Source organism: Octopus sinensis, linkage group LG1, assembly GCF_006345805.1.
Source record: "Octopus sinensis linkage group LG1, ASM634580v1, whole genome shotgun sequence".
NCBI lineage: Eukaryota > Metazoa > Mollusca > Cephalopoda > Octopoda > Octopodidae > Octopus > Octopus sinensis.
Genome location: NC_042997.1, coordinates 206,126,904 through 206,148,343, shown reverse-complemented (window position 1 = coordinate 206,148,343; position 21,440 = coordinate 206,126,904). Strand labels below are relative to the sequence as shown.

At 37.1% G+C, this 21,440-nt stretch overlaps 2 protein-coding genes across 3 annotated transcripts in view; both read right to left on the bottom strand.

Moving 5' to 3' along the window:
- LOC115211065 (protein mono-ADP-ribosyltransferase PARP14-like) overlaps positions 1-21,440 on the bottom strand; it is a 554,188-nt gene that overhangs the window by 377,674 nt on the left and 155,074 nt on the right. The window lies entirely within an intron of this gene.
- LOC115209604 (protein mono-ADP-ribosyltransferase PARP14-like) overlaps positions 1-21,440 on the bottom strand; it is a 132,281-nt gene that overhangs the window by 21,834 nt on the left and 89,007 nt on the right. The window contains exons 8-11 of one of the 2 annotated variants that reach the window (XM_029778047.2): positions 17,581-17,699; positions 17,072-17,299; positions 15,616-15,843; positions 11,770-11,860 (exon numbers count right to left, since the gene is read on the bottom strand). In XM_029778047.2, the coding sequence (XP_029633907.1) occupies positions 11,770-11,860; positions 15,616-15,843; positions 17,072-17,299; positions 17,581-17,699 (666 nt within the window). The remainder of the gene's footprint in view (positions 1-11,769; positions 11,861-15,615; positions 15,844-17,071; positions 17,300-17,580; positions 17,700-21,440) is intronic. The other variant, XM_036508696.1, reaches the window with a different exon arrangement.

Here is a 21,440-nt window from a genome sequence, read left to right as displayed (position 1 = left end):
AAGACATGGGATGATGTGGTGAAGCATAACCTTCGAACGTTGGGCCTGACAGAGGCAATGACAAGCAACTGAGACCTTTATGCTGTGCTTGAGAAGAGCTGGCATACCAAGTGAGATTGTAATCATGGCTGATGCCAGTGTCACATAACTGGCCCATTTACAAGCATTTTTCAATCAGGTGATATGCTACTCATACCAGTGGCACATAAAGAACACCATTCAAGCATGGCCATTACTAGTGCCACCTGACTGGCACTCGAGCTGGTGACATGTAAAAGTTACCATTCGAGCATGTCCAATGCCAGTGCTACATTACTGGTATCTGTGCCAGTGGCATATAAAAAACGCCCACTACACTCTGAGTGTTTTTCTATTTTAATAAAGAGGTATCACTTCCTGAAATAATGAAGTTAACCTGAAAAAGATTATCACCTTATCCCTGTGGGGAGTGATATCAACTGCTCTTTAATTATTGCTATATATTACTATCTAGTACATGTTTACAATATGACTATTTCAGACCACTGCTACCATCCTGAGACTCTGCATAGTGAATGATGTCAAGTGTTGTTAAAATTATTTCTACTTCATTGGTATTCAGATTGAAAATCTCTCTAATTAATGATAAATATTTAGAGAAACCCTAAAAAAATGGATCTTTTCTGTTGTATGATGTCTTCTTTATTTTAATTAATTTTGTAAATGATAAAGAATTTACTAAAATATCTTGGTCATTGGTAAGCTGCTAATTAGAACATGAATTGACATGGAATCTTAATGGGAAATTTTAATTTACATCACTTTCTATAGAAAGTATGTATCATAGAAGAAAGTGCGGTCTTGGGAAGGTTGGTACCAAAAAGCTTACACCTCACATTTACCGATATAACTCACACCCCAAATATAAATAGGGACATTATGTTCCTTTATACCAAAAAAAAAAAAGAGAAAACTAAATCTTTATCACTTGATTAAAAAATATAGATAAAAGAAATCAGCTTAAGCCTGTACCACATACAAATCCATGATTGGAACATAAGGATATTTCTATAAGAAATAAGGCAGCAAACTGGCAGAATCATTAGCTGACTGGGCAAAATGCTCAACGGTATTTCGTCTGTCTTATATTCTGAGTTCAAATTCTTCTGTGGTCAATTTTGCCTTTTATCCTTGGGGTTGATAAAGTAAATATCAGTTGAGCAATATAATTGATTTGACCCCTTTCCAGGGATTGCTGGCCATGTGCCGAAAGTTTGAAACCAATATTTTTATGTGATGTGGCAGCTAGTTCCTCACTGAACCCTTCCTTATTTCTGAAAACAGAAAGTGTGAATGGTCTACTATGACCTTTCTTCCTGTGCAACATGGCTGATGCTAACAGAAAGAAGAGCTGATGCCAGTAGTTGTTGGATTCCCTATGGAATAACTTTCTAAGAATGACAGGCAAAATTGTTCTCAGTGAGATCCAAGATAACAGTTCAGACAGCTTTGACAAATATTCAAAACATTCTATCCAACAGACTAAAAGAAAAACAGACCTTCCAGTTTGCCAGACGATAAAATATGTATCAGACTGAGGAAAGCAAAAGCCGTTCAATGACTAGGACAAGTAAAAGAACACACGCACACTTCTATCTATCTGCCTGAACCTGTCATTCTATTTATCTATCAGTGGCATGTGGTGGTTGTTGTACTGGCTGTGCTGCCACACCCAATGCCACCAAATATCAAGCAGGGATATAATGGAAGTTTTCCATTAAGACTTGTCATTACATTAACAAGTAAGGGGTTAATATTTATAATGAATTGCCATTTTCGATGGGTGTTCAGCACATACATAGCACTCCCAGAATATATGCTCCTCATTTCTGTCTATATATCATTGATTGATCTACCTGTCTGCCTATCTATCTGTCTTTTGTTACATTATATTCTATACACAACATTTACCCGTTGGCATAAATCTGTGTCACAGATAGGACAGTTTGTTAGTGTACATTGATTGTTGTCCCTTGTTTGTTTCTTTGCGAGGTGTCCTCTCAGAGAGGGGCCGAAGTGGGCTAGTTGTATGTCTAGCCCTTCTCTTCTTATGGCTGTTCAGATGGATGTAGTTATCCTCTCACTAAAATGGGGTACTTTAAGGAAACATTTGCTGCTGGGTTTTCTATGTGTCCGACATGTTGTTTGTCTTGGGTACTTAATCCTTCCTTCATTGGACACTAAATTCTGCTTGCGAGGCCCTGTTGGGGTAAGTGAAATTGAAATTGAACCAAATTCGATGACTGGTACCCATGCCAGTGGAGCGCTAACAGCTGTATCCGAGCGGGATCACTGCCAGAGCAGATGTCTGGCTTCCGTGCTGGTGGCATGTAAAAAGTACCATTTGAGCATGATCATTACCAGTGTCACCTTATTGGCACTTGTGCCACTGGTACGTGAACAAAACATTTGAGCGAGGTTGTTACCAGTGCCACTGGACTGACTCCTGTGCAGGTGGAACATAAAATACTCTATTTGAGCATGGCCATTACCAGTGCCGCCAGACTGGTAACATGGGCCGTGACTGCTGAGGATATGCGTAAGCTCGCAAGAAATGAAGCCAGTATGCTCCGATGGATGTGTAATGTCAGTACTCATACTCGACAGAGTGTAAGTACCTTGAGAGAAAAGCTGGACCTAAGAAGCATCAGATGTGGTGTGCAAGAGAGACGTTTGCGCTGGTATGGGTATGTGGCAAGAATGGATCAAGATAGTTGTGTGAAAAAGTGCCACACCCTAGCGGTTGAGGGAACCTGTGGAAGAGGCAGACCCAGGAAAACCTGGGACGAGGTGGTGAAGCACGACCTTTGAACTTTAGGTCTCACTGAGGAAATGAATAGAGACCGAGACCTCTGGAAGTATGCTGTGCGTGAGAAGACCCAGCAGGACAAGTGAGACCATAACCCGTGGCCTTCTACATGGGATGTAGCCAGCCCACTTATGCATACCTTCCCTTCTTGGGACACAAAGCTCTACTTGTGAAGACCTGTTGAGGCAAGTGAGAATCAGAATCGAAATCAATCAATGGAAATTGCAGCTGAGTTCCCAGTGCCGGTGGCACGTAAGAGAACCATCCGAATGTGGCCGTTGCTAGCGCCACCCAAACTGGCCTCGTGCCGGTGGCACATAAAAAGCACCATCTGTTCGTGGCCGTTGCCAGCACCACCCAGACTAGCCTCGTGCCGGTGGCATGTAAAAAGCACCAGCCGTTCGTGGCCGTTGCCAGCCTCGCTTAGCACCCGTGCCGGTGGCACGTAAAAAGCACCATCCATTCGTGGCCGTTTGCCAAACTCGTCTGGCACCACCATCCGTTCATGGCCGTTGCCAGTGCCGCCCCGACTTTCCTCGTGCCGGGGGCACGTAAAAAGCACCAGCCGTTCGTGGCCTTTGCCAGCCTCGCCTGGCCCCTATGCCGGTGGCACGTAAAAAGCACCATCCGTCTGTGGCCGTTTGCCAGCTCCATCTGGCACCTGTGCGGGAGGTACGTAAAAAGCACCCACTACACTCACGGAGTGGTTGGCGTTAGGAAGGGCATCCAGCTGTAGAAACACTGCCAGATCAGACTGGGCCTGATGCAGCCTTCTGGCTTCACAGACCCCAGTTGAACCGTCCAACCCATGCTAGCATGGAAAGCGGATGCTAAATGATGATGATGATGATGATGATATATATATATATATATATATATATATATACATATATATATATACATACATATATATATTAAATTAGAGATAAAACTACTATTAGGCAAATCAAAACCTCGCAGAGCTAAGTATATATTTATATTTAAGGTTTAAAAATTTAAAATTTTAATATTTTAATAAGTCTTATTGTATAATTTTGTATTTTATATAAATACTGATTGTTATGTAATGATTTAGTTATCGTAGTTTTTTTCTATATAATTATTAGATTTTAACTCTATGTTTATTCGTAAGACTTTAGTTAGCCAAAGAGATATATAGATCGTTAACAGTTATACGAGTTTTTTAAAAGTTAGGTTTCATGTATATACATGTATTGATAGCATAAATTTTAGTCTTAAATAACTATATTTGTTGGTAGTTATTTTAAATATTTTATAATTGTTATTATAACTTATATATTGCTTTTTTCAATTGATAGTAGTAGTATTTTTTCCATTGATAAATATATTCGTAGTATTTATTGGATACTATATAACTACGGATTGATTATTTCATTATGTATTTTATTATTTCATTTTAGTTCTTAACTATACGGTTTTTGCAAGTTATTAATTAGCCAACGAGATATATGGATCGTTAATTAGTTATAGCGTTCTTTTAAGATAGTTTGTTTGTTTGTTTACAATTAGCTTTTTCATCTTTAACCTTTTAATATATTTGTAAGTAATAATGAATAATTAATTTATTAGGTCTTTATTATACGTGCATATATATTTATTAATAGAGATAATTTTAGATCTTAATTCTTATATTTATATACATTTATATATATTCATTGATAATTCAGTTATTATTCAAATATTATATAATTATTTGACTTGAAATTAAATTTAATAATATGAATAGTGGTTTTTCTTTGTTAAATATTTAGGCAATTAGATATTGACTATAACTGAGATTAGATTATTTGTGGGCTTCTTACCTTAAAAATTAATATTTAACATTATAATCGATTGTATGACATAATCATAATCGTTAAACTTTCTAGTTTGATAATAGAGTTTTTTTATAAGAAAAATTATTATTTTATTTATTTCTTAAAAAAAATATTGTTTAAATATATTTGATTATTTATTTAAATATTATCATTAACCTGAAGATTGACTATAACCATAATTCGAATTATTAATTGAATTTAGATAATTGTTATTCGAATTAAGTTATGGGCATGAAACGATCATAGTGGTTTTACTTTTTATCTTATATTAAACTTTTTAATACTTTTTGATAGTTATATATATTTTTTTAAAAACTGAAATAATAATAATAATATATATATATATATATATATATATATATATATATATAAACTTAAACTTAGATAAACTTAGATGTGTTTCGACCAGGTCCAGGCCATGTCTAACTTAATAGCACCACCTGATAGGATTATTTGAATCCTGTTTAAGTCAAGTGTTGCTTATGGTCCATTCAAGTAGTGAGTTTTTGTTGGGTGAGTTGTATCCAATTATAGGTGGCTTATCTGGTATTCCTTGAAGGAATCTATCCAGACTCCGTTTAAAGTTGATGGGATCCTGTTCCTCTTTGATCTCTTTCGGGACAATGTTAAATAGGGCAGGGCCTGTTGAGGAAAAGAAATTATGTTGCAGTGTACATGTATGCTGTAATCTTGAATTGGGCAGGGGACGTATGGCCCGTGGTCCCAGTCTTGGATGAACCTTGAAGCTTATGTTCAGGTCGTTTGGGCAAAGTTGGCGGTATATTCTCCACATCGTACAAATGATGTACAGCTCACGGCGACGCTGGAGAGAGTATAGTTTCAAAGCTTTAAGGCGATCCCAATAATCGAGAGCAGCCATGCCTTCAATTCGTTTAGTGAGTGTTCTCTGGGGTGATTCAATCCTCGAGATGTTTTGTCTTGTATGGGGAGACCACAGTGGGCAGCAGTATTCGAGGTGTGGCCGTACAAAAGAGGAGAAGAGTGGTATGATGACACCTTGTTCTCTGGACCAGAGAGTTCTTAAGATCCAGGAACTCATCCTACGAGCTATATCGACCTTCTTGTTGATGTGTGCACTCCAACTGAGATCGTCATCAACAATTACACCTAGGTCTCTGATGTTGTTAGAGGCTGTGAGCGGTTCCCCTGAAGGAAGAGAGTATGGCTGTTTTAGTGAGGAATTTCTTCCAAAATGCATCAGCTCAAATTTTCCCTCGTTCAGTTGCATTTTGTTTCTGTCTGCCCATTGACTCACAGCATATAGATCAGACTGGAGTTGAGTTCGGTCTGCTTCTTCAGTGACGATTTGCTGGAGCTTGGTGTCATCAGCAAATATTTTCACTTTGCAGTAATGTACGACACTGGAAAGGTCGTTTATGTAGATTATGAAGAGTAGCGGACCCAAGACAGTCCCCTGGGGGACACCGCTGGTGACTTTTGCTGGGCTTGAGTGGACTCCATCAACTACAACATGTTGTGTTCTATTCGCCAGTGAAAGCCATGCTGATTTGCATTTAGGAGTTTCTGGGTCTCCAGGAAGTCAGCCATCCTTGATCTTAACACTCTTTCAAACACTTTGATGATGTGGGAGGTGAATGAGATTGGGCGATAGTTGAGTGCGAGGGATCTGTTTCCCTGTTTAAAAACCGGGATGACTGACTGGGACAGAAACTGTTTCGGTATATAACCTGCATCTAACGAATTTCTCCAGAGGTTGGTCAGAGGGACTGCAAGTTGGTGTCTACATTCCTTCAGGAGACTAGCGGGGAATCGATCAGGGCCTACAGCAGAGTAGTATTTGACCTCATTTATTGCTGCTATGATGTCAGTGGCAGTGAAGGTTATGTCTGAGATTTTATGTTGAGAGTCAACTTCGTTCGCTTCTCTAACGTCAATATCAGTGGGAACACTAAAGACAGAGCAGTATTGTTTCTGCAGTATTTCTGCCATTTCTTTAGCATCGTGTTGGGGAATGCTGTTAGCATCAATCAATGGCCCAATGGGTGAGACAGTGGTTCTATGCTTATTTGCATAGGAATAGAACACTTTTGGGTTCTGTTTGATGTTTTTGATTACCCACTGTTCCTCCGCAGCTCTTTGATTTTCTATGGAGGTTTTCATGTCGTTCTGCAGATGAAGTTTTTCCAGCTCTAGCCTTTTCATTGTTGTTGAATGAGGATGTTGTTTGTGGGAATATTTTAATTGGTTGATTTTTTTGTTAAGTCTTTTGATGCGCCTGATAAGTGTTTTTTTCTTTTTAGGGAGCTGATTTCTGTTTGTGTTAGTAGATTTCGTGGGAGCGTGTTTAGAGCATGTATATGTGACAATGTTTTCAAAGTGCTGCCACGCGGTCTCAATATGGGTGGAATTGAGAGTAAAAGACCAGTCGATGAAAGACAGATCCTTTCTGATTGCTCCCCAGTCCGCTTTGTGGAAGTTTATGTTATCAAATGGGTGCCATGGAGTGGGATTGGCTGGTTTGGTTTTTATATGTCGGGAATTGAAATTGCAGAGTACCATGTCGTGGTCTGAGGGGAGAGTTTTTTTCAACTGAAATACTGTGAACGAAGCTAGAGTGATTGGTCAATACCAGATCCAAGATCGTTTTATTCTGTCTCGTTGGTTCAAGCACTAGCTGAGTCAGGAAGTATTCATCCATTAGATTAAAGAGCAGTTCTGCTGCTGCTCTATCTGATGTAGAGCACTTGCCTAACTTCAGAGTATTTGTGGGCCAGTTCACATGAGGGAGGTTAAAATCACCCATCACTAGTATGTTTCCGGAGTGGTACTTCTGAAGGAAGGACTTGACTTTGCTAAGGCACTCTTCAAAGCACTTTAAAGGAGCTTGGGGAGGCCTGTAAAGACCAACAATGATTATGTCCTTGGCCTTGCTGAATAGTGATACAGATTCACAATAGTCATTGGAAAATATGTCCTTGGCATCAAGTGAGAAGGAGTCAAGGATTAAGATGGCTGTCCCTCCCTTATTTCGGTTTGTGCGATCCGCACGAACAATGGTGAAATCTTTTATTTTCACCTCGGCGTCTATATGGGTGTTGTTCAGGTGAGTCTCGGTAAGGATAAAGAAAGGGAAGCAATGTGTCGTTTCGGCAAGCCAACTCTCTATATATGGGATCTTCCATTTTGGGGCAATAATTGATGGGTTGATGCCATATACATTTAATAGGAATGTCGAGGTAAGGGAAGTTTGATGTTTGTATTGTTCTAAGTTGTTCAGTGGTAACAATGTGGGTAGTTCTTGTATGGAGCTGTGTGTGTATGATTTTCTTGGTAGTGGGTGTGTGGTCCTTGTGATTTGCATAGGTGGTTGCTGATAGCTCGTTGGATCTCTTGGCTTAGGTCGGCCTTCATAATTTCTTGGTAAGTCAGTAAAAAAGAGTTACCACTTTGGTTTGCCACTTGGTCAAAGAATACATATTTCATGTTTGTGTTATTTGGTGTTATGGTTTTTTCATGGTTCTGTCTTCGTTGTTTGATTGTAGGAGGGGAAACATGGTTGTATTTTGTTTTTAGTGTTGTCGAAGATCTCCTCTGTTGCTGTTTATATCTATTTTGTGATCGTTTTGTGCCCTTCAGATGGTGGTGGTTGCATTCTGGGTTCAGGCACATCCTTAGTGACACAGATGTTTGGCACAGTTTAGGATGAAAGAAGGTGCATCTATTGCCTTTTGTGCATCCATATTTGGGATCAGGACCATGGACTCTGTATTTAGGACATTATTTGGGGTGGAGGTGAGGGCAGTTTTTTCCCGTTATACCATATGGACAGGTGCCCTTAACAAGTCTACGACATAAAGTAGGATGGAAAAAAGCACAGCGTCCCTCATTGTTGTTGCCGCTGGGGCCAAATTTACAGTTACCTTGAGCATAGTAATGGCAGGGTGTTTGATATGGGTGTATGGGTGATTTTTCTATAGCAGAGTGTTGTTGTTGCTGTAGCAGCAGTGAAACCTGACTTGCAACAGCAGGGCTAGCAGGTGGAATCGGGTCAGGTACTGGTGATGTAGTAGCAGAAACAGGCTGTTGTGATAATGAGTCCTGTGGAATGGGTGGAATGAGGTCAGATGTTTGTTGGAGTTGGGTCATTTGGTGCACTACATTTATTGACAAGGATGATTTCTAGTGTTGCCATGTGCGTGTGAATAATAGGAAATATTCTGACAATCTCTTTTATTTTATTTTCCATCTGTTTTACAGATCTGTGAAAGGATTGTTTTGCTAATTTTTCAGCTATTTTACTGTAAACATTAGCTTCGTTGTGGTGAGTGTACCAAGCTTTTATCATTGCAGTGATTTCATTTTCAACCCAGTGGCGTTTTTGAATATTATCGGCCATATTCAGTGGGACAGTATATTTATAAGTATAAATTAATAATTAAAATTTTTTTTTTAATTTTAACTTTAAATTTAAATAATTTAAATTTTAAATTTTATATTTTATATATTAATTAATTTTATTTCTATGTTTTGGTTTATGTTTTTCACTGTTTGATTTGCCTAATAGTGGTTTTTATCTCTAATTTAATATATATATTTATACTGTAAAATTAGATTTATTCCTAAATCTAATTTTTCCCTGATACATATATATGATGAAGAGCTCTGCTCGAAACGTTAAATCCTCGTTCTTTCTTTCCTTTCCTGAGCGTCCAATAACACTATAATTGTTCCACATCCTCGCGTTGTTGTGATTTCTCTTTGTGTTTTCATGTTTGGATTAACTATATATATATATCATCATCATCATCATCATCGTATAGGTTGGACGATTTGACTGAAGTCTGGCAAGCCAGATGGATGCACCAGACTCCAGATATATATATATATATATATATATATATATATATACACACACACTCATACATATATACATATGTTTGTGTATCTGTGTTTGTCCCCTCACCATCGCTTGACAACTGGAATCCATGTGTTTACACTCCTGCAAACTAGCAGTTCGGCAAAGCTGAGTGATAAAATAGGTACAAGGCTTACAAAGAATAAGTTCTGGTGTTGATTTGTTTGATTAAAAACAGTGCTCCAGCATAGCCACAGTCAAATGATAGAAAAATTTAAAGAATTAAAGTGTAAAAGATATATATATATATATATATATATATATATATATATATATATAAATTTTTTCAGAATGAGATAAAAAACTAAGGCTGTGAAGATTTTAGAACATTTATAAATAGGTCTTACACCTGTTTCTAAGATATTTATTATATCTCTTCATCGGAGATGGTGTGAGAGGATGGTTAAGCAATAGTTAATTTAGATAAGATATGAAATAGAGAGTGAAGTGGAGGAATGAAAATAGATGTGAGATACGCAGGGATATTGCATTTATAGATCCATTATTTAGGCAGAATGGTATGCATATATGATTCCAGTACCTTGTGACTAAAATCTAATATTATCTTAAATTGGTCATTCTAAGTAAAGAGTTTGTACACAGTGCTTTTGAATCAAGGGTTTTATTTAAAGTGACCTAAAAGTAGGGACCATGATAGAGTATAGGGTATATTTGTATTTTTGAGATGATGTATGTGGTTGAGATGATGAGTGTTGTAGATTTACTGTGTTTATCATACAGAGTGTTTAGGTGTGATGTACAAAATTGTATATTGAGAAACAAAAGTCATTTATATAAAGCAGATGTTTGGGGTGGGGGTTGTTTAGAAGAGAACATTGTTTTTAGTTTTTGGGATGAGGTTCCAAGACAATGGAGATGGACAGATAGAAATATAGGTAGGTATATTGGCTGATAGATGGATGGATAGTCAGACAGATGGGTAGAGGGAAAGAGGGAGAGAAGGGATATCCACCTTTCTATTCACCATTCATTCATTTATTTAATTATTTTTTCCATTACCATTGTACTGGAATGGGTTTAAGGATGGTGACTACTTAAAAAAATAAATAAACCAGGTGTAGTTTGGTAATCACTAAAAGTCTTTTTGCTTCCTTTCTACTTCTCTTCTTTTTCCCCCTTTCTTTTCTTTTTCCTCCTTTCTTTCTTTTTCTCCTCTTTGAGTTATATGTAGAATAGACCCCTTCAAAACATTCAGTTTTGGAGGGAATTTCAATGATTGCCAAACTGAATCTGATCTGGCATTATTTCTACAGCTGGATGCCCTTCCTAACGCCAGCCACTCTGAGAGTGTAGTGGGTGCTTTTTATATGCCAACAAAGCAACAATGATTTCAAATTTTTGGCACAAGGCCAGCAATTTCAGGGACAAGAGTTAGTAAGTTATATTGACCCCCTCACCCCCCATCCCTAGTATTCTCAACTGATACTTATTTTATCAGCCCTGAAACTAAGTAAAGGTGACCCTGGCAACATTTGATCTCAGATATGCCCAGTATGCTAACGATTCTACCAGCTCACCACCTTAATAATAATAATAATAATAATAATAATAATAATAAGTGTTATCATGTACATTGTTTTGTCTTGGTATAAAAGATGGGTCACAGCAAATATTCTGCTCAATACCACAGATTTGCTTGTCAGTTGTTTGACCTTAACCAGTTGTGCATGTCCCTTAGTGGCTGACGATATGTGCATCTCTGATCACGAGCAGAAGTAGTGGGGGAGCATCATAGCTATGTGTTGAGAGGGATTCTTTGGAGTTTGAATAATTCACCCCTGGAGACAAGGGTGTTTCATTCAACATCCTTAAATATCTTTTATTCAGGGACCTTTTGAGTGGGATGGGTTACTCAACCTGAAGAAAATTCTAACTGGGCCCCACCTGATAGGCCATGCACTGTTTATCTTGATAAGAGATAACCATGTTGCGCACATATGGTTGTGATTCATGATCCTGGTGTACCCTTAACAGATGGGTAGAAATGATGTGGATACTGGGCTTTGTATATTTGTACCCCATTGTTACTTTGATGGCATTTGCTGCTCTCATTCAATAATAATAATAACAATAAAAATAATTGATGATGACGATGATGAGAAAAAGTGTCACTAGTTTCTTCCTAAAGGATATTTAATATAAGAAAAAACAACAAAAGAATTTACCTGATGATACATCTGAACCATGTGAACCATCAGAACCATCTGAATCATCTGAACCATCTGCTGATATTTCTTGGAAATATTCTTTAAATTTCTGTTAGAAGTAAGCAAATAATTTATCATCACTCAATCAAAAACATAATTTCCTAATTAATTTCTCTTAATTACAATGCAATGTTTTAACTCATTATTTCTATCACAAATATTGTTTCAAATTAATATTTCCATTTATTGTATCATAGAATAACTTCCACTGAGGAACAGGCTTTTGAATATTCTGTTGTTTGAGGAGGAATTTTTACTTACAGAATAAAAAGAAATGAAATTTGCTTGTTTAAGTGACTGTAAAAAATTATTCATGGAATTGAATTTGGTATCAAGATTCCATGTTATGCCCAAACACCAGCTTAATAATGACAAACCGATTTTACTTAATTCCTCATTATTTTCAAAACTGATTAAAACAAAGGAAGAACATTTCTGTTGAAACAGACTGGCTTTGAGTAAATTCCAGTGAATTACTGGTATGTCAACAGTGCTTTACTTCAATGCTATATATACTGTCCTACAGAGTATATCTGCAGATGTGTACCCAACACTGTGGGTATAGATAAAAGGAGAAAGAAGAAAAGGAACGGGTCCAGCCAAACAATCTTTTCCTGTCCCCAACACATATTGTATAAAGAAAGTGTATATATGACGCTCAGTTTATATACAAGCTGCTTACTATACATACAGAATATAGTTGTATACAAACAACGTACTTACATTAGTCTATATGTACCAATATAGTCTATAAATGTTTACATTAGTCTGTATATACAGATGCTGTATATCAACGCAAGACATTTCAAATAATAACTCTGACTATTACACACTTCTATGCACAATGAAAAGATATGAGAGATAAACTACTATGATTTGTTTTTTTTTTGCTTCAATTTTTGCATTATTCTATTCATCTCCTGCTTGTGTTTGTATCATGTTGAAACAAACCCATCTTTAATTTAATTTAATTTATGTGAAAAACTGTGGATTTGTATAAAGGACACAGATATTTTGCGGTTTATAGATATAGAGATTCCCTGAATTGAACTTGCCACAGGAGAGCCAATTACAAAGAAGAAGGTGTCCTCAAATGACTTCTATTCTTACCAACTGATGTTAAGACCAGAACAATCAAATCAATTACACATGTGAAATAAACTTAATTTTCATTTACCTATTTTCTACGTCATCTCAATAACCAGCTATAACGAGATAGTTATAGCTGGTTATACATTTCTCTTCAACGACCAGGTGTTATTAGAAAATGAAAATAGCTTCACTTTTACTCTGAACCAAAATTACAAAGTACTGCATTACGAGAATGATGATGTGGGAATAATGAAAGTAATGTATCTCCGAATTAGTCACATCTGTATAATAATAAAGAAAGCTGCTTATTATCTACCTACCAAATAAACTGTTTTTGAATCAACGTCTCTTTTTAACAATTGAAATAACCTTGGCAACCCAGTTGGGTTGTACAATTTTGACGTCATTTTCAGACAATATTTCAATTTGTTTCTTATGTTCCACTTTTGTCCGATGTTTGATGCATGTGTAGAAATCTACTCAGACAAATATTTATGAAAATGTACCCATAAATATTGCATTAAAATAAGCCACAACCAAAAGATTGCATTAAAAACACCCATTTCTCTATATGAGGAAATACAGTCACCCTCACACTCTCTATCCCCCTCTCTCTTTCTCTCTCGCACACAAAAGAGACGCATATGTATTTAATTTATGGGCATGTATATGAAAGAGGTTGTGTGTGTGTGTGAGAGAGAGAGAATGTTATTTACACATACATGCAAAAAAATTCATACATCACAACACACACCTTCACTCACTCACTTTCTCTTTCTCTCTCTCATACACACATACATCTATTTCATATACATATACATCTTACACTTTCTCCTCTTTTTTACTTTCTTCTCTCCAAAGCAAATGTTGACTTTTCACTTTATCCTCTCTTTCAATTTCTGTTCTCTTCAAAGCATAAATAAATTAAAACAATTTTACGGAAATTAATGAACAATCATATGATCCAAAATATGTGAAGTCGACAACTTTGCTTCTTCAAATGAAAGACTGCCATTAAACAACTTCTTTTGACACATGCACACACTCTATGTATGTATGCATGCATGCATGACAGAAGTTGGAAAATGTGAGAAAGTATATTGATCACTACAATCATGTCAACCAATATAGCATTGATCTGTCAGATGATTCCAGTATGGCAGCAAAAATGTCGATAATGATGCACGTTTTGGGAGACCCACAGCCAGCAGAACTGAGAAAAACATCGCAGATGTCCATGTAGCTATGAGGGGAAATCGTTGAATCACCATCTGCGCGTAATCAGAAAATGTGTAGATTAGTTACAATCCAGTTCAGTCTATTATCACTAAAAATTTGGGTATGAGAGGCATGGCTGCCAAGTTTGTGCTAAAACTGCTTTCAGCTGACCAAAAGGACACTCGGATTTCAGTTGCACAAATTCTCATTGATTGTGTCAAGAACGATGTAAACTTTTTGAAAATTTTGCAGTGGCCTCTGAACAGGTATCAGCAGGCTTTTGGCAAAGTTTTATGCAGATTCTCTGCTCAACTTTCTCAGTAATTGGTCAATGTAACAATCACACACTACACATGTTTCTTCCAAGCACTGCTATAATCAGTGGAAGTGACCTAGAACATTAAAACTTAGTGCACATACACATCAGAGTTCAAGGTCAATCTTTGCCAAACAGTTTCACTCTGCATGCTTTAGCTTCGTTACTATGGCAACAGTCCAGATACTTATTAATCAGGCGATGTATGTACATATGTATGTATGTGTGACAGAAGTTGGAATAAGGGGAAAGTCTATTGATCCATCACCTGTTGGGTACTGAAAGTCTGGTTTAGGTGTATCTGTTGGTGTAGATGTGTCTCCTCAGGGGATTACAGGACACATCTTATTAAAATAACATGTGTTCTGCAAGATTTCTTCTTGGCGTGTGTATACAAAAGCAGCAAATTAAGGGACACAGCTTCTTAATTAGAGAAGATCAATAACAAATATCAGAAACAAACTTCAGAACAACTGCAAATTGAATATTTCAAAGTGGACAAGGTTGGCCTTCTTCAGGGTGAAGAGCTTCAAATTCTCCTTGACAGTAAATTTACAAGATGTTTTAAAGAGTCGCAGAACAAGAAATGGAAGAAAAGGGGAATCAGGGTAGAGATTATTGATGTGGCATTGTGATATATATCTTGGTTGTGGCAATTTGGAAGAAGACAAGAAGGAAGAGGAATGGAAAGGAAAGAAGAGAAGAAAGACATACAAGCATCTTTGACCTTCAGCCTGCAGAATCAGAACTGACTCAGGGTCCAACAATAAATACAACAACAACAACAAGCAAAACATTCTTAGCTTCAAATGTTACAATGGAATATTTCAGAAGCAAGACTTTGGTGATGGGAAATGGTATAATGAAAGGATAAAGCACAACAAGATATAACGAACAGCATTAAAGGTAGCATGAAGAAAGGTACCCAGGACATGCTGTGAAGTGGTTGGCATTAGGAATGGCATCCAGCCATAGAAACCATGCCAAAGCAGACACTGGGGTTTAATAAACCTTTGTGGTTCTTTGGAGCCAGTCAAACTATTGCACCCATTCCAAAATGGAACAAGGGCTGTAGGTGAGGATCGTTTCTGTTTCTTTTCTTTATTGTGGAATATCATTTTTTGGTAAATTCCAAGAATATCAACATCAAACAACAAACAACAAATACATCAACCAACCTTTACTATTTCTGTGTCTTTAGGATAAACCACAAAGTAAACATCTTTGATCTGGCTTGGATTTTGGTTTGAGTAGCTTTTCACTGCTTCAAACATTGTTTCGGGTAGATTTTCAATGGGGTAATTCAATGCCCCAGCCCCTAATATAGGAAATGCAAGGCTTTTTGCTCCCATTCTCTCAGCATTTTCCAGACAAATGGTCATTATTTGAGTCAAGTTTGCCAGAATCTAAAAAAAAGTAATTGTTTAGTAATTGATAATGAACATTTTATGGAACTATTTCCAAATTCTTCTTACAGGGAGAAACCATTAAGTTGTAATAAATATATTCTTTGATTAAGAAATATCCAACATATTTGGTTGTTGCAAACAGAAATGGTTTATGATTTACAGATTAGAATAACATTTAAACAACATCAAGTGATTACTAGATTAATAGACGATGTGATCATTGGATTAACATAGATCATGTGATAGAAAGAAGCCTGTCTAAATGAACATATGGATGCCATGAATGGAAAGAGAAATGTTGTAAGATTAGGTGGATACACAGTGTAATTGAAGTAGGCTCTTGTAATTAATGGAAACAACAACAGGGAATAAGAGAGATTAATGATTCTTTACAAGAGGGAAATCTGAGTGAGAACATATTGTAAAATGCAGCAGAACAGCCCACAAGGCAGGACAACACAGAGAACCGCCTGGGATGCAGTGTTTGGGATACAACAGCCTTTACACTGCGCACAAGAGACTGTATTTTAATGTAATAGTTTGTTCAAGGAATATCTACAATACAATGTATATCAATCAATTTCGAACTGGATTAGGAACAATGTATCCTCAGGAATAGTTGATAGCTTCCGTTACCTAGGTGACCAAGTCAGTAGCGGGGGCGGGTGTGCTGAAAGTGTAACTGCTAGAGTAAGAATAGCCTGGGCAAAGTTCAGAGAGCTCTTACCTCTGCTGGTAACAAAAGGCCTCTCGCTCAGAGTAAAAGGCAGACTGTATGACACATGTGTACGAACAGTCATGCTACATGGCAGTGAAACATGGGCCGTGACTGCTGAGGATACATGTAAGCATTAGGAACAATTAGAATGGTTGGTGAGGACAAAACTGTCTCATGGAATATGCTCCTAGCATTGGCTATTTGATTTGTAATCAGTTGCCTATCGTCCATCACCATGTGGAGGAAAAGGCCAAAGTTTTCCTCAATGGTGGCAGTTGCCTGTCCAGACTGTCACACTGTAGCCCAAACTGTACATCACTGGACACCAAAGTACATGCTTCTGTCTTGAAGCAGACGGAGGTGTTGTATGACTGGAAAAACACATCTGTGGATTGTGCATAGTTTTATGGACAATTCCATTCATGCCACAGAGATGCTGGATCGATGATAACCTAGGGTTGTACAACAACTCTTACAATAAATCAATATAATATGATTGATACTTACTGAATCAGGGTTTTTTTCATTCCAGTCAGGTAATACCAGATGAAATACATTCTTACATTTGAGGTCATGTCCTTTAGTGATGGCAATTTCAGATGTAGAAATACCTTGAGGATATTTCTGGTTACATTCATCTTGTATCTGTGGACCAGCAGCTTTGAGAAGAAGTTTAGAGACAGAGCCCCTGTTAAGCTGGAGTTCTTTATTGCTGCTGTTAACGACAACATCAACCTACAAAAGTAATTAATGGTAAACAGCTAAGGAACATTCCATGGAGAGAAGAGAGATACATTGTTGCAGTTGATATTGTTGTTAAGAAAGGCTCTACAGAATGGCTGTAGTAAGTTTGAGGTTGTTAAAGTTAGCAAAAGATATACTCAAGATATCAGATGTGAAGGAAATAAAATGTTTGAGTTTGATTGAGAAAATGTTTTAATTAACTGTAATGATTCCTCATTTGGAAATGAAATAACAATTAAATATAAATATGTTACATGAATCTATTTACTCACATATACATTAGAAATTGACTCAAATATTAGTTGTATTTTGATGTCACCAACATGTGTGGATATCATTTTAGTTCTGGGGTGTTGTGGATGATGACGGGAGTTGTTTGACAATGTGGTTCCTGAAAAGAAACAAATATCAACATATGTACATATATATATATATATATATATATATATATATATAAAAAACTAGAAATACTAGAAATAGTTGATAGCTTCCGTTACCTAGGTGACCAAGTCAGTAGCGGGAGCGGGTGTGCTGAATGTGTAACTGCTAGAGTAAGAATAGCCTGGGCAAAGTTCAGAGAGCTCTTACCTCTGCTGGTGACAAAAGGCCACTCGCTCAGAGTAAAAGGCAGACTGTATGACGCATGTGTGCGAACAGTCATGCTACATGGCAGTGAAACATGGGCCGTGACTGCTGAGGATACATGTATGCTTGCAAGAAATGAAGCCAGTATGCTCCGATGGATGTGTAATGTCAGTTTCCATACTCAACAGAGTGTAAGTACCTTGAGAGAAAAGTTGGACCTAAGAAGCATCAGTTGTGGTGTGCAAGAGAGACGTTTGCGCTAGTATGGTCATGTGGCGAGAATGGATGAAGACAGCTGTTTAAAAAAGTGCCACACCCTAGCGGTTGAGGGATCCTGTGGAAGAGGTAACCCAGGAAAACCTGGTATGAGGTGGTGAAGCACGACCTTCGAACTTTAGGGCTCACCGAGGAAATGACTAGAGACCGAGACCTATGGAAGTATGCTGTGTGAGAGAAGACCCGGCAGGACTAGTGAAACCATAACCCATGGCCTCTACCTGGTATGTAACCGGTCCACTTACGCATACCTTTTCCTTCTTGGGACACAAAACTCTAGTTGTGAAGACCCGTTGAGGAAAGTGAGAAATCAGAAATCAGAATCAAAATCAAAAGCGATCAACATCAATGGAAATTGTAGCTGTGATACCAGTGCCGGTGGCACGTAAGAGAACCATCCAAACGTGGCCGTTGCCAGCATTGCCTGGCCTCCGTGCCAGTGGCACGTAAAAAGCACCATCAAATCGTGGCCGTTTGCCAGCCTCGTTTGGCACCTGTGTCGGTGGTACGTAAAAAGCACCCACTACACTCACGGAGTGGTTGGCGTTAGGAAGGGCATCCAGCTGTAGAAACATTGCCAGATCAGATTGAGCCTGGTGCAGCCTTCTGGCTTCCCAGACCCCATTTGAACCGTTCAACCCATGCTAGCATGGAAAGCGGACGCTAAACGATGATGATGATGATGATGATGATGATATATATATACATATATACATACTAACAGAGATACCCGACATTGCTCAGGATTAAAATGGCATAGTTTGTATATAATATATTACAGTTATGTTGAAACAGGTGATATGGGAAAGTGCAGCATTGACAACACAACATTTGTGGAGTAAATGATGGGTTAATTCGACTAAGCAACATGCTATGCGTCCGTTTGGAGTATTTCAGGCCCTACCCTGTGGGAGTTATGTGATTTTGGAATGCACTGAAAAGCTGTCAGTGGATATACTCTCTTTTACAGCGGTCGGCGATGTGTCTAACACGACCCATCACCTGAAATGTTGACACCTCCTTCGGGTTTGTTGTCCTACGTTACTCATAAAGTAAATTTGGAGGAACTGTGACTGTTCATTTGTGGGTACCAGGGAACCAATGAGGTGATAGACTTGCCCTTGAACTTTGACCTCGTCGTAAATTCATGTTTATCGATCTTCTTAGATGCACCAAACGATGTCATTTGAAATGCAGAGTTTATTGTCTGATATTGTTCAGAAAATCCTTTGACTGGATGGAAATGCCTTCTAGAAGATCCATAAGAGGTTGAGAAGGAGCTGGTATAGTGCTGGCAATGTTACCTGACAACCTGAGCAGCACATACCATTTGTTTCATTTGAAAATTTTAAAGCTCTACAGAAAAGACAATTTGTGTTTAGCACACCAATTTGGACAGAGTTATTATTTTTATAAGAATGGGATGGATCATATTTGAAAACAGCTTCAGGAGTTATAAAGAAGGAATTTGCATGTAGTCTGTTTCCGAGAGCCATTCTACTAATACATCTGTCTAATCATTAAAACATTGATTTCGTAAGTGTGTGAGAGAGAAAGAGAGTAAAAAAGAGAGATAGAGTGAGTAAGTGAAGGTGTGTGTTGTGATGATTGATGTCTTTTAAGGCACACACACATATAGAAAATGTGACGTCATCGTATAACATGTTTACAATAGTTGATTTATGGAAGAGATTATAATATTCAATTTTGAAATGCAAATATATGAATGGAAATTAAGTTTAATTTGTAACCAAATTAGTACTGAATCTTATGATACCCCATACGTCAAAATCTGTAACTTGGTTTTGGAATGCATGAGGAATATATTCTATATATATAAAACTGAGAATGTGTGTCTGTCTATCTGTCAGTCTGTGTGAATCCCTAAAACTTGAGAACTACACAACCAATTTCATTCAAATTTTACACATGCTTACTTAGGGTCCATGTAGTGTCATGGGCAAAAAACATGTTTAACTTATTGCCTAGGGCGGGCCCACAGCAATATTGTATCTTCTCCACTATTTCAGTATTATGTGTTAAAAGTGAAATAAAAACATCTCTCTATTGTATGTATATGGATGTATATATATATGTATATATATATATGGATGTATATATATATGGATGTATATATATATGTATATATATATGGATGTATATATATATATATATATATATATATATATATATATATATATATATATATATATATATATATATATATATATATATATATAACATCCACCCTTAGTGGTTAGCCATATTGAGATGGCTAGTATACCTCACATTGTCGTGCAGTTACTGTTTACATCTCGTTCAGAGATTTATTATTGCTTATATATATATATATATATGTGTGTGTGTATATATATAGATGTATATGTATACATGTATACGTGTAGCTGTATATGTATACATGTATTCTAGATGTATATATAGCTGTACATGTAATATGTACACACATATATATACACATATATACATGCATACATATATACACCCATACACACATACACCCCCACCAACACACACACATAAATATAGGTGCAGGTGTGGCTGTGTGGTAACAAACTTTGTTCCAAAGCAAATGGTCCTCAGTTCAGTCCCACTGCGTGGTAACATGGCATGTGTCCTCTGCTATAATCTTAGACCAACCAAAGCCTTGTCAGTGGATTTTGTAGACAGAAACTGAAAGAAATCAATTGTATATATATATGTATGTATATATGTAAGTCTATGTGTGTCTTCGTGTTTCTCCCTCATCACTGCTTCACAACTGGTGTTCGTTTATTTACATCCCCATAACTTACTGGTTTCACAAGAAGAAACTGATAGAATAAGCACCAGGCTTATCAAAATATAAAAAGCACTAGGCAGTGTCTCATATTTTTGTTTGCCCACTCAGTTGTATCTATCAATTTATCTTTGTGTGTGTTTGTGTGCGTGTGCGTGTGTGTGCGTGTGTATACATACATACATATATATATATATATATATATATATATATATATATATATATATATATATATATATATATGGATTTCGTAGACAGGAACTGAAACAAATCAATCGTATATATTTGTATGTATATATGTAAGTGTATGTGTTTTGGTATTGGCAACATGAATGACAATGGCCAGAGACTACTTGAATTTTGCACATACCATAACCTGTGCATCACCAACACATACTTTCCCAACAAGACATCCCACAAGGCATCTTGGAGACATCCAAGTTCTCACCAATGCATCAGCTGGAACTCATCATT